Source organism: Patiria miniata, unplaced genomic scaffold (assembly GCF_015706575.1).
Source record: "Patiria miniata isolate m_02_andy unplaced genomic scaffold, ASM1570657v1 HiC_scaffold_10, whole genome shotgun sequence".
In the NCBI taxonomy this organism is placed as follows: domain Eukaryota; kingdom Metazoa; phylum Echinodermata; class Asteroidea; order Valvatida; family Asterinidae; genus Patiria; species Patiria miniata.
In genome coordinates this window covers 813,423-827,989 of record NW_024037048.1, presented here as the reverse complement: position 1 = coordinate 827,989, position 14,567 = coordinate 813,423, and the positions used below count along the sequence as shown (strand labels likewise).

At 41.1% G+C, this 14,567-nt stretch overlaps 1 protein-coding gene across 1 annotated transcript in view; it reads left to right on the top strand.

Moving 5' to 3' along the window:
• Positions 1-14,567, top strand: part of LOC119734777 (SMC5-SMC6 complex localization factor protein 2-like) — a 202,895-nt gene that overhangs the window by 75,107 nt on the left and 113,221 nt on the right. Inside the window, exons 5-6 of the mRNA XM_038208330.1 lie at positions 9,275-9,502; positions 10,961-11,035. Coding sequence (XP_038064258.1) covers positions 9,275-9,502; positions 10,961-11,035 — 303 coding nt within the window. The remainder of the gene's footprint in view (positions 1-9,274; positions 9,503-10,960; positions 11,036-14,567) is intronic.

Sequence of the window (14,567 nt, the reverse complement as noted above, 5' to 3'; positions counted from 1 at the left end):
TCTTGTTATTTCGCCCTGGGGTTGTGGTGCGTGTGCCCTTGGGCAAAGCACTTAATTTGCCACTCATTGGGCCCACCCAGGATTTTTTTGGTAGCGGGGGCAAAGCAAATTAATTGTCCCCCAAAATCCTTGTATTCTCTCTAGCATATTCTCAAGTGTATTTTGAATAGATGTCTGTAGCGAAGTTTGTCGGAATTGCCTAAATATTGGTGTATATGATGACCTTGACTCACTTAAGACTTGTGCGAAGTTTTAGGCGAATGACGTCATCAGACCAGAAGTTATAATAAAAAGACCCTTTTTCATTTGAAAATTCCTGAAAAATCAACCATGGCAGTTTTTATGTTAGTTTTTACTTTAATTGTCGATTTAAGGGTAGGTCTAAAACATTTCAAAGCTTCGAGGCAATAAGCGAACTCGGACATGCCCTGCGCACGCTTAAAACTTCAGGTTGACAATACCTCTGCTCTAAAACATGCACAGAACGTCTATATGACATACACGTACTTATGCACATACATGTACATCGTATGTCAGTCAGCCTGCAGAGCACGTGTTGCCGAGGTCAAATCCTGTCCACATCACAGTACAGTGACCGTTTTAGCCGATTTTCGGCTAACTTTGACAGATTTTATGTTCATGCATGCGCATAGTCAGGGACGTATAATAAAAAATCATAATGCCGAAAAGCCCTATGTTACGTATTTAAAGGTGCAGTTTTTCTGCAGTGGGATTTTCCACAAGTCTTTTCCTATACAACACTGATATCTTACTGAGTAGTTCTGAACTTTAGCCGAGAATTACTATGAGAAGGAAAGAGAAATCTTATTTTTTTTGCGCTGTCATTCGATTGAACATATTCCTAAGAATCTGTGTAGCAAGTATTCCTTCTCTTTTTTGCAACAAAGTTCGTTTGTGACCATTATGCGCATCAGTCAATTGGCAACGGAATGGTTCTTGGACTTGACTATATTATGTGATGTAACTGGACTGACAAAAACTTCAAGTACTCTTTCGATATAATTGAAGAACATATTCATGTCAATTTTGTAGTGCACAGAGGACATTAACTACACTCATCCGTTTCCTGGCGAATGAAACCACAAATTTTACAACGTGGAGGGCGCACTATCACTTTACTCATCATAAACGTTCATCATGGCAAATCTGGGCTATTATTTGTTTTTAACAACTGTACTCCATGACCGTAATGCGCACCCGTCACTTCGTAATGGAATAAATGGTTCGTGGACATGACCACCCCTTAAAAAATCCTCCAGATTCATCAATCATGAATAAAAAGTCAAATGTCAACTATCACTGTATCTCCCATGATTACATAGAATTCAAGAAAGAAACTTCATTCATGACATGTTTGAGGACGTCACTTTAAACTTTGTATACTAGTACCATTATTTACATACCCACTAAGTTTCATGACAGTCAGACCTTTCCTTATATGTATTTTGAAAAATCGCATTTTTATGACGTCGTGTGGCATGTGGAGAAAATTAAACTGTTTCCAAATACGGTGGGTAATACTGCCAAAACATCCCCTTCCAGTGCATGCTTCAGACACATGTGATTGCATTGGTTTTATATACTGATCTTTGGCATTTCGCCTTTTGTTGACTTCCGCCAATGCCATCTTAGATTGCTCTCAGTTTCCTTTATTTTGTAAACACCCCTATACACTTATAATTGAGCACATTAATACGAACTAAGCCCGCATCGCCGGCTTCGAGGGGTAATGAATAAAATAAATCACTACAAGGAAACTCTTTACAATTTATAACTGGGGAGAAACCTTGAATGAAGACCTGCTACAATTGCACGAGTTTTACGTAACATTAAATGGCCATTATTCTATTATATGGTCTGTCTGCAGCACAATACTATCCAATTTGGTTGTAGCTTGGTATGAACCTAAGCCGCCATGTTGTATACATAAATCCAACTGACATCATGATGACGTCTTGACATGACATCTCACTCACATTAAAGCTGCATTTTCTACAGCCTATAAATCTACATTTGCATTTTCTTTTTACTACACCTGCATTACCTATCAGTCTGTAACATAATTCCGAAACAGCCCTATGTTTGTCCACAAACATATGTCTAGTTTTTTTCTCTTCTTTTTCAGCCATTCCCCATAGCATTTGCACACGTTTTTACAGTGGAAGGCACTTTTGGCACTAAAATCAATCCAATTGACCTTATACTCGGCACACACTTAGACCAGCATCTGAAGTTGTGCCCCGAATATTGACGTCATAATGACGTCATCACGAGTCACGTGACGTAACATTATATGCAATTTTTCTATTGTGACCATTTCCCTAGCAGAATTCGGCTAGATCTGACAGATTATGCTATATCTCCAGAACTACAGGTCCGATTGGGTTGAAAGTTGGTATGTACCTAGACCGGGATGTCTTAACTTGAAGTCATGATGACGTCATCACGTGACATACATGTATGACGTCATATACACATCCTTCCTTGATGGAACTTATACTTGAAAATTAAATGTCACACGTCACAAAAAAATGCCGAAACAGCCCTGTGTTTGTCCACAAACATAAATCTAGTTTTGTTTTGTTTTTTGTTTTTGTTCTTCTTCTACTCCGTTTTCCATAGAATAACACGTTTCCAGAGTGTCACTGATTTTTGTGACTTAAGTCGAGTCATTTGGTCAAGAAGGTTGAGTCAACTCTCAGTGTGTAGTAGAGTCGAGTCAAATATTTAGCTCAAGTCAATTCAAGTCAGGAATTTTTGAACACTATATACCAAAATATATAAAAGGAGCGCATAATTCAGCTGGCGTTTGAATTCAAGAGCTTAAACAAAAATAATGGCCCAAAGCACATGATGAAACAACAAATTGGAAAATGTGTTTAAAATCCAGTCCTGGATAGTATTTTGTGCATTCTAAAACCATGAGGTGGGAGTCTGTAACAGGTATGTGTTTTATATGACAAGTGCTGTGAACGTAAAAAAAATTCCGTCAGTCGAATCTTAGCCTTCGCTTGAGTCGAGTCAAGTCATCTAGTGAGTGACTCCAGTAGAGTTAAGTCATTTGCTTGCAGTGACTCAAGTCGAGCCGAGTCATTTACCATTAGGGACTTGTTTTTGTTCTTCAAACCTGGCACACACTTAGACCATCATCTGAAGATGCATGCAGAATCATGATGATGTCATCATGTAAAAGGGTTCAAGGGCCTATATATCTAGAGACTTAACTTAACTAAAGCCGATTTGAATAAAACTTGGCATGTACGGTAGACATAGCTGGATGTGTTACAGATAAAAGTTGAAGTGACGTCACGATGACGTCATCATGTGGATTTTTATTGATTTTTCCTTTTATCTTCAACTCATCTCCATATCTCCTGAACAAAACATGCTACATTCAAAATTCTTTTCCACATCCGACTGACTTCAAATCTGGCACACACTAAGACCACCATCTGAAAATGCATGGCGAATCATGATGACGTCATCACGTAAATCATAAAAGTGCATTTTTCAAGGGCCTATGTCTAGAGAACTAAGGCTGATTTGAATGAAACTTGGTATGTACAGTTGACATAGCAGGATGTGTTTAAGATGAAATTTGAAGTGAAGTCACGAGGACGTCATCATGTGGATTTTTATTGATTTTTCATTTTGTTTTCATCTCATCTCCATATCTCCTGAACAAACATGCTACATTCAAAATTCTTTTCGTATTAGGTTTGGTAGGCCATAGATACAATGTATATGCAAAAAAAATTGAAAAATTTGTGACGTCATCATGATGTTATCAAAAACATGATTTTTTTTCTCCAAATAAGGCAATGTCTGATCGTCATAAAAGTCATTAAAACTTGGTTGGCGGGTAGGTACTAATAATAGTATTCCAAATCCTTAGTGACATATTCTTTGATGGTTTTCCATCCTGAAAGTAGATTGAGCAAGTCTGAAAAATAAAAAAAATGAATAAATATAAAACTAAACCTAAACAAACTTATTTATTTGGTCAGATATATTGGCTTTGGGCAGCACTGCAGGTTACTGTCCCTCCTCCGTTCATCACCAAACACTTCAAAAAAGGGAGAGTGCTGTTTTTTATTTTGCAGGCTATTAAACAATTTATTGGAAATTTTTTTTGGGGGGGGGGAATTTTGCAAAAAAAGTAAACCACACTTCTTCAATAGCCTACGTGAAAAGTAGATATCCAGGCATTTCTGGATCAATTTCCCTTGTAATATGAAAGAATGTACACCACAACATGTGTAAGCACACTTCCAAACTGGAAATCGACTTACAAGACATTATGCAGATTGTCAGATTGAAAAAAAAATCAATACTTTTTCCACAGGTGATAGGGGCTAAAGATCACATACACGTAGTTTGGATTAATTCCATACACAGACATCGTTAATTGTTTTCTGCAGTGACATACACCATAGAACAAGTAACATGTCCTGATCAATAGGCTACAAAACAATAGGGCCTTAAGTCTAAATGTGAAAACAAACATGACAAAAACTTGACAAAGTTCTACATTTTCAGGTACATGTTCCAACTTCCAAGTGTGGCCTATCTTTACGGAGGTAGTCCAGTAAATACTAAATTGGCCACATTTTTGGGGCTAAGATTAGAATTACCATCAGGGCATTAAGCCTACATCACCTACCGTTACCTGGCAATGCATAGGCATGATAGTCTTTAGTCCGAAAATTTGGGACTTTCAATACTGTGTACTGATGAGAGTCCCAAAACTTTAGGTATTGAAAACATGCAAAACAAGAAAATAGACTGGCACCTAAAACAATCAGTCCAACACAGCTTCAGTACTGCATCAATCAACCATGCAAAAAGAATTTAAGAGACATGTGGCATGAAGCAGGAACTAGTCTCAATTTACTACACATTTCTCCATAGTCAAGCCACCAGACTATTGACACTGAATGAAGAGGTTAGTCTTTTCAAATAGTTGGACCATGGTTGGACTTGTATCAGTTTAGTCTTTAGCCCAATTTTGAAATCACTTGACTTCCCTCTCATGTGCAAAATATTGAAGAAAAGTCTCCTTTAAAAATTGAATTGAGTCTGCAAACTTGGTTGGTGAAATACTGACAATGACTGAGGACATTTTCTTTGCCCCAGTGGAATTTTTGGAGAAATTTGCTGGCAAAACTGTGAGTAAAGTTGGCCTCATTTAGTTTTTGCACGTTTCTGAGCACTCCAGAGCACTGTCTGGCTAGTCTTTTATTAATAAGGCCTAATAAGTAATAAAGTTAAACTACACTTGACTTGTCAGTTTATCAGGTAATTTTAAAAGGTGTGCATACTCGCCATGCTATTTTTAGTTGGCTGTTTTTAATCCAATTATTACGGCTGCTGAAGGACCACAACTCACAGTCACTGCCGGCGGGAAATCTGTGTAGCTGCCATGGTTGCACACAGGAACATTCACGATGAGATTTTGGAGAGTGCAGATCGCACACCGACGTTTTCCACTCAGACAGCTTTTTGCTGCTATTTTTACAGCCCACCACCGCACAAACTGTTCCTGAATTTCCCAAACTCATTTCCTCTTTGCCTTTAATTTGGTTTACTTGAAATCTGGAAATGAGCTTAATTATAAACGGAAATACCTCAAAAATTTACTTTCGCCAATGCATCTGTGCACAAAATTTGACAAAAATGCGTCCCAGCAATGGCGGATTTGAAGAGCGCCACCTTGTGACAAACATACAGTGCTGCCGAAAACGCGCATAATTGAATGGTCTATTGGGCCCGGTTTTGGTCTGGGGCCGAGACAGAGAGAGGAGATACATATTGGGAGAGAGATATATTGGGAGAGGAGATATATTGGGAGAGAGGAAAGATATATTGGGAGAGAGGGAGATATATTGGAAGGGTAAAGTCTGGTACCCGCCCCTCCCCCTACTAATGTACCGTGTATTGTGTATGCATGTACGTCTATCAGAGCACCATATGCATGGGGACCAGTGTATTGACTAAAAGTATACAAGTCAGTGGGTCGTGCAAATGGGTGGAAGATTCATCTTGTCTTAAATACACGCCTTGAGTGTCGGTTACCAATCGCGACAACTAAATAAACATACTTGTATTTAATACTACTTGGGCAACCTGCACGTCTAGTCTGTGTGCAATATGTGTATTTTACCTGTGGTACAATAAACTAGGCAACCACCATGCCTAGGAAAGCGCAAGTTGAAAGTTTTTTTCCCATCCAACGAATGAAATTTACTCCATGGATAATGGGAATAATTTGGCCTCTTTACGCTAAGACAATAGTGAATTTTAAAGAGTGAGCGGATACTTCTTATCACTGTTTAAAATAGACTCGTTAAATTATGTATTTCCAGGTGAATTCCCAAGGGAATGCCAGTGGGCTGTGTTGTTGTTAAGGTACCGGTATACGGACTGCATCTGAACTCTGCCGAAGTGAATTGGAAATTTGTTATGTCAGCGACCTGCATTTTTTACTCCGCAGGAGAAAACTATGACCTGAAAGTCACAACCCTGCCCACAACCGATTCCACAATTTCCCGCAGTGGATCTGGCGGTGTGGGAGCCAACACCCGGGAGCCTTTGTTGAACAAACATGTGCATGAGCATTTGTCTATGTATAGATGTGCAACAGCTTTCGTTTTTGAAAGAGCTGTCACATTTTAAAGTCAATCCAAGACCCCATTGCACAGCTGAGAATACATTTTCCAGTAGACCTTTATACCATGAGGTGCAGATTTACCACACAATTTCTTTTTAAATTTAATTCAATCAAGTAACCACTGCAAAATGAAATTCCAAAAGTTAATGGCTAAAAGGTATGATTATTTTATGACAAAATGTATGCCTGACTTAATTTGATTAAACCTCCAATAGTTCAAAGTATACGTGCACCTCTTTGGGCACACTCAAGAGCTCTGGGACACCCAGGACATCCAGAAAATTCCACTTTGCTCGCAATTGTTAGCTTCTCTATAATCATGTGCCTCAAGGATCGATGTATGTCTTTAGAATTACAAGCGTGGTTTTTGTTATAGGTGTACTTCTAAAGTTTTGCCGTGATTTTGCAGAATCAGTTTCTCTACAAACTGGTATACTATGGAGGGTACTTTTTATACTAAAATAAATGTCATTGAGAATTTGAGAGCGAGTTCTCCATCATTTCTCACAGGGGGAATCCCCGGGACCGAATCACTGTTGTGTTGGGGGGGGGGGGTCTGTTATCGCACGGAGACAGAAAGTCCGTTACCAGCGAGACTTGTTTGGTGAATTAGCAGACTTCTTGCTATGGATTGTATTTGTACGTGACTCATCATATAACTGGATGTTAAAAATACTTAAACTGTACATTGTACTGGCAATGACTACTTTTGATGACTGGAATTAGGATTCCACTATATAAAGTCTACGTCCCCGCCAGGAGGACGTAGACTTTATACATGCATATAGTATATGTGCATATAGTAGAGTCCCTCAATGTGTTGCACTTCAAAGTTTCTCTCAAATTTCCTCATGCAGTGTTGCCAAACCGCTTTGTATATGATATCTCGGAAAGACCCACATGTACATGTAGGTGCTGTTACATTTATATCCATATTCTCTGTCATAATCCTCAATTAATGCTCTGCAGATCTATGTATCCCTTTGGATTATCATGCTTGTGTTCCGCCATCATGCATTAGTACCGAACCCCACTCCATGCACTTTGGAGCCTTACAAACCTTTTTCTTAAGTAGAACTAGAATCTTTGTCCGTGACATTTTTTTATAGGATTTCATGCCCAACATTGTGCTAACCCTCATCTGTGCTGGATATATACTCGAGCATGAAAGTTCGTTTCCTGTCCCATTATTATATCAATTAAATAAAAGATACCTTTTTGAGACTTTAATCACGAAACTCGTATCAGGAGCTTGCGACACCATCACGGTGTTTTTGTCAACTGGTGTTGTTGAGGCCCTCACGTGACCCGTCATGTAACCAAGCTTGGTCGCACGACAGGAGGCGGTCGTACAAACTCATGGGACTGCAATGGGTTCCCCTGTATCCTTACTGGTTGCCAACCTTTACATGGAGGATTTTGAATGTAGAGCATTGTCTACTGCTCCTACCCCTCCAAACCGATGGAACCGCTATGTGGACGATACCTTTGTGGAGATACAGGAGTTAGCCATTCAAAATTTCACTCAACACATCAACAGCTTCGATTCCAACATCAGGTTTACTATGGAACCAGAGACAGATTCCAAACTTCCATTCCTAGACACCTGCGTTCACATCAAAAGTGATGGATCCACCAAAGTAACCATCTACAGGAAGCCGACTCACACCGATCATTATTTGAATTTTGGGTCCAATCACCATCTAGCACACAAGAGGTCCGTGGCTCGCACTCTTTGCCATCGGATTGACCAAGTCATCACAGAAGAGGAGGACCGCGAGACTGAACTTCACCACGTCAAAAAACGCTCTCACTGCCAACGGGTACCAACCATGGGCGTTCAAGATCCCTAAAAGGAAACAAACAACTGGAGCTGCCTCCAAGGCGATCACCAATGCGAAGCAACAGCCTATGGCCATTTTGCCATACATCCGAGGTTTGTCTGACAGCTGGAGTGTATGTTTCGTGAACACGGTGTCACGGTAGCACACAAACCGTTTAACACTCTTCGCTCCCAGTTGATCAGCCTGAAAGATAAGACCCCAGACCTCAAGAAATGTGGCCTCGTATACCAGATGTCGTGTGATGGTTGTGAAGACACATATACCGGGGAAACAGCTCGCACTCTGCAGACCCGATACAGAGAACACACCAGTAGGTCAGCCCACCTGACAGCAGTTGGTGAACATATATCCACCCCAGGACATGGCATCTCCGTGGACAATGTCAAGATCATCGCCAGGGAGGACGACCTCTGGAAACGCAAAATCAGCGAGGCCGTGGAAATCCGCAGACACCACCCCCATATGAATAGAGATGGAGGGTACGAGCTGGCCCACGTGTACGACCGCCTCCTGTTGTGCGACCAAGCTTGGTCACGTGATGGGTCACGTGAGGGCCTCATCAACACCAGTTGGCAAAGACACATTGATGGTGTCGCAAGCTCCTGATACGAGTTTCGTGATTAAAGTCTCAAAAAGGTATCTTTTATTTAATGGATATATACTGTTTAGTGAAGTTGCACATCAGAATGAACAAATTGTTCAACTGGAATTAAAGTGTGTTTTTTTATATTATTACTAGGACCATAAAGATACACAGCTCACTAATCTTCATGAATCACTGCGTCATGGCATTGTTGAAGGTGGAATAACCAAAATGGCAGAAGATGATGAACGAGAAGAAGAAGACAGAGACTTCAAACCAAATCAAGGACAGGGCAGAGAATTTGGTGGTGAATCAACAGCACTGGAATCAAGAAATTTAGAAAATGTTCCATTGTTACCAGAACATGAAAAGACATTGCAACAAGTAAGTAAAAACCATGTTATTATTTTCTTATTAAAATATTTATATTAAAAACATATCATTAATTTTATGAGAAAACCTTGCACAAAATTAAGATAGGACTGGTACTGAATACGGTACCTATAATTCCGCCTGAAATATTATTGTTGAAAAGAAAACATGCATTGAGGGTGCTTTAGCAGTAGTCACTGAAGTGACTCACTGAGCTTTAAGCATTAACAGGTAGTTGCTATGTAACTTACTAAGTGTGTTGGACTGCATGTATTAGCAATAGATGGTGCTTTGTGACCACCTTTGAGAGCCCCAATTAAAGGGACACACTGTGTACACACCCAGGTTTGGGTGTGTATTTTGCATGTACACAAAACTAATCTGAACTGCTTAAAGGTAGAGTAGAGGTGGATCATTTGCAGATATTCAAAAAGTAACTGATGAAATTTTGGTTGAAAAGCTTACTTGGTTTAACCCTCCTATGCAAACATACATTCTGTGCCAAGTAGTCCTTTCAGTCAAATTCAAAGTAAGTGACTGTTTTCAACAGTTAAGAATTCTCAGCCTTACATAAAGCAGGATTGACTGGATGGGACTGTTTAAAGTAAATTGATACAGCTACCGGTATACTTTGACTCTGGGTGAGTGATAAAACAGCTGTGACCACAACTTGCCTGCTTTGTCTGTTGCCCCCAATAATTACAGTGCTGTTTGACATATGATTTGACTTCTGGTGACTAGCTTTTGTTAAAAATATGGTAAAGCTGGGGAAGTGGAAGTGAATTTTGACTGTCTGTGACTGTTTAAATAGCAGGAGGGTTAAAGATAGCACTGAACTCACTGTGAAATTATTCTTTCTGGCATGCTGTCATTTCGAAGAAAACAAAAGAAGGCCATTAATTTCCAAAGATGCGTGGAGTGACAATTTTTTTTTTAAATGTCCATTGGTAGTTGGTTTGTAATGTGGCAAATCCATGAATTGGTGCATGCAAGCATTAGCACGAGGCATGCGTTTGCTATTTTCTGTCAGTTCAGTGCGTGATATCATGTACGGTAGCTGCCATCAGCTGAATGAGGACGTGTTCTGGATGCTGATTTCAGGCGCAATTCAAAATATGAATTGAAATATAGGCTAATAATGATAATATGAAATTTTAATTGAAGCAGAGATCCTAGAATGTTGTTTTCTCGGAATAAACAGCATTCACAGACCTTAAACTTCATCATCAGGTTAGTTGTGAAGCATGCATCTTTAAATTTTGACTTTTGTTGCTTCAAAAAGAAATGCACTATAAATGACAAATGATCTACCCTCCCTTTAAACCTGTAAGTGTTTGCATGAGTGTCAGGTGCTGTGTTCAATGCGTTTACGAGTCCCTAGCTCTCCTTCTGTTACCATTGAGCGGGTAGTTGCAAAGAATCCATTGGAATTTTCTTGGTTGTTTTATGAATTTATGATTGTTACCACAGTATGCATTGCAGAATGAAAGCATTGCCACTCTGCACCCAGGAGAAGACATCTTCTGCAATGCCGATATTGGCAAGGTATGATACAATAACATGTATGATTTATAAGCTGACTTGTTTAGAAACTTGCAGCCATAAGTCTCAACATAAACTATGAGTCTTAAAAATACATGATTTAAGTTACTGCTACACGATTTAAGTTGCTGGTACATGTATGCATGTGCAATACAAGGCCAGATTTTCAAGATTATTTTGGAATATGAACTGCTGTGAATTACTGATTCTACTGTGTTTACTCTTACCCTCAGAGCATTACTACCAGTACATCATCCCGTTGAGAGCGCTAGCGATTCGCTAAGATTTATTTCCAACAATCTCCTAGTGTGGTACAGGAAAAACGTTTTCCTGAGCTCATCCCTTCCGATCACTTTGACGTATTTCTCCAACCATTCCTTTGATAAATTCATGGTGTCATATTTATTTCTCCCTCAATGTGTTGTTTTCTACAATTAGGTGGATTTTGGTGAAAATTTGGTCTGTTGTCTGTATTTACAGCCCCAGCTGAGTGAGGTTACTTTAACTATTGACTTCGCTCGAGTAGCAAGTGGCTCGCGCTGAACCAAACAATGCCTGACTTCACATTGACTGCAAGTTGCTCACACCCACGCTACACCTTACCTGGCCGTTACTGCGAGTCTTCGCACAGGCTGCAAGTAGCTCACGCCGAAGTGTACAGAGAGAAATATTGCACACACTGCAAGTTACTCACTCCCTATGCTACTATTTACCTGGCCAGTTTGGTGTGTGACTTCTGCTCAGATAGCAAGTGTTATGACACCTCACTCACTGATTCTGTGTTTTGATTGGCCGAAAGCGAGTCACATGGTACTTTCTATTTATGCTATCTTTCAGTGCACGGCCAAAAGTACTACATGTATACCTCTCACAACCAAAGTTCTATACCATTAGCAACCAAAGTACTTTAACCATGGCACAATGTTTGTGTACAAATGCATGCCGGTGTGTGTGTTGAGCATTATGCGTAGCACATTTTGTTCCCAAGAGAGTGCGCCACAGAGTTGGGGTCAAACATTTTGTAAAGGGGTGGTTTGGAAGAAAGAAATACATTTTTAATCGTGTTCAGATTTAAATAGTTTAAAATATTAAATTCAAGCAGAATCTGTGGTGAAGTGTTATAAAACACTTCTTATGGCGAAGTAAAACTAGCCTCCCTCAGTGATCCATGGAGCATTCTATTTTCCTTCGGCTTCGCCACGGAAAAATAGAATGTCCTTGGATCACCTCGGGAGGCTAGTTTTACTACTCCACTTGAAGCATTCCATATTTGTATAGCAGCACATGCTGTACCAATTTAACGCGATCTACAGTGACCGACCCATCAGCATGAGACTCCACCAACAAAATAGCAAATCTCTCACCTGCACTGAATATCAGGTGACTTGGCCATAGAAATGAACTTTGGTATGTCATGGGTTTTATCACTATTTCAACGTTACATGGTGTGGTGCTTGAGGCAAATTCCCCCAGCATAAGAGTGCTACCTCGTCTGTTAGCCTATCGCTTTACCCAACTTTTTTTACTGCTGTTCCACTATTTCACCGGCTGCTCCACTATTGTTCCATCCGTCTCTCTACTGCATGGTGGCCCGATCTATTTTACCATTATCCTACTGGCCGTTCTCGCCCAGTTTTAAGTCATGTCATCCAGTTCCTTACACAGTCCTCCGGTCAATCAAAGAAGAAATCCTGGGCGACACCTAAGCCTAGGAACACCTCAAAGGTTCACCCAGGTACCACCCAGTCTGCCACACCTCCCACACCTCCACCGGCCTTGTCGGTTACATCCACAATCTCCAACTGCAGTGGCCCAGGTACCGGTATCCTGGTCCCACCTGCGCAGACGATGATTCAACTTTGTTTCCCTCAGCCCTTGGTCTCTCTTAGTGGCTCTGTTACCTCTGTTCCCGGCTGCTTCCAGGTCTCCTCCAAAATCTAATGCAGACTCTACCCCTCAGAAAAAAAAGAAGAAACGGTGGATACCCCCGGTAGGTCTGATATCTTGCACCACATGTGCTGGGGTTCCCTGAATCAGAGACCCTGATACCTACTAAAGAGCTGAGATCGTTCAAGTGCCTAGCGGCTTTGGACTCACTGGCCACCCCCTGATACCACCATAGTGGTTCCCTTTGATAGGGTTTGTTCTCAGCAGATCTTTTTAGTGTTTGATAGATCCATTGTCATCGTCCTTGTCGCCTGTGTCTCAACTTCACCTTCTTTCAGACAAGACAACCTAGTATCTCACCATGTCTACTGTCACAGATGTTGCGCATGACAAACTTGCTGCTGACTCCGGTCATCCGGTCTGGACTGCATCCCTCTCCCACATTTGTAACAAACTTGGCTTTGTGTACCTATTACTTGGACCATTTTTTGTTACATTACAATTTCAAGCTTACGACCTTTTGCCAGGCGCAAATAATGAAAAACCACCTTCCATCTTCTGTTTACTGTTACTCACGTCGGATTGATGTTACCCCTTGAGACAATATTTCCATGCTCTATCAATCTTCCCAAAAACCTGAATCTGACCTTTTTACCCATTTTTTGCCCTTACAACTTTCTTCCAGGCACCCGACAATATGCTCTTTTTTTTTTGAATTCCAAAAATACATGTAACTGGCCACTAAATGATGGTCCAATCATCTTCAGGCAATGCCACACAAGCTTTCCTTCAGCCCCAAGGAATCTCTACCGTCAGGTTCGAGCAAGGCATGGCCCATCTGGTATGTCTATATCGCCTCAGGACAGGAACTGGACGATGGGGAGAAATGGGGATACAATGAGGACGGACAAACAGTGTGCGACTGTGGGGAGGAACATACAATGGGACACCTGCTGGTCTGCCCCCACCTGCCAGAACCCTGTACTCCTGAAGATCAGGCGCGGTTTCTAGAGCCAATATTTGGGGGGGGGGGGGCCCTAGCAGGGTTAATCCAGGTTTTTTTAGGGAGGCGTGCTGAAATGTAGACCAGTTATATTCTCTGGACACTTAAGCCTCCGAAAATCAATGGGGGGGGGGGGGGGGCTCGTGCCATATTTTCTATGGGGAGCGCTGATAATATCCTACAATTAGGCACACTATATTGACTAAAAGTGTACAAATGCACCCTTCTCACGACTGTTTGGAGACTGTTCGCATGTATGTCACATTCTTACAGTCTAGTGCAATTTTTTTTTAATAGATTTTTTTTGGGGGGGGGGGTGGCTAGACAAGATTTGGGGGGTGGGGCTAAAGCCGCCCAAAGTCGCCACTGCTGGAGATGTGGAAGGGTTCAACCCCGGGCTAGATCCTGCGTCCTGCACCTGGATGGGTGTAGTGTAGTGACCCGAGAAGAATAATGTGTGACAAGGTGGCATTCGGTATGAGTTGGCACATGTATGATTTGGCAGGCATACAAGTTTGCAGGCGTACAAGTTGACCAACTTGCATTTAAGTCCATCTGGCGAGTACAGACAACACCACTGCCCATGCACTCTCCCATGGCTGGGTTTGCCCCATAGACTGGACCCTTCCAACCTCAGTCACTCTC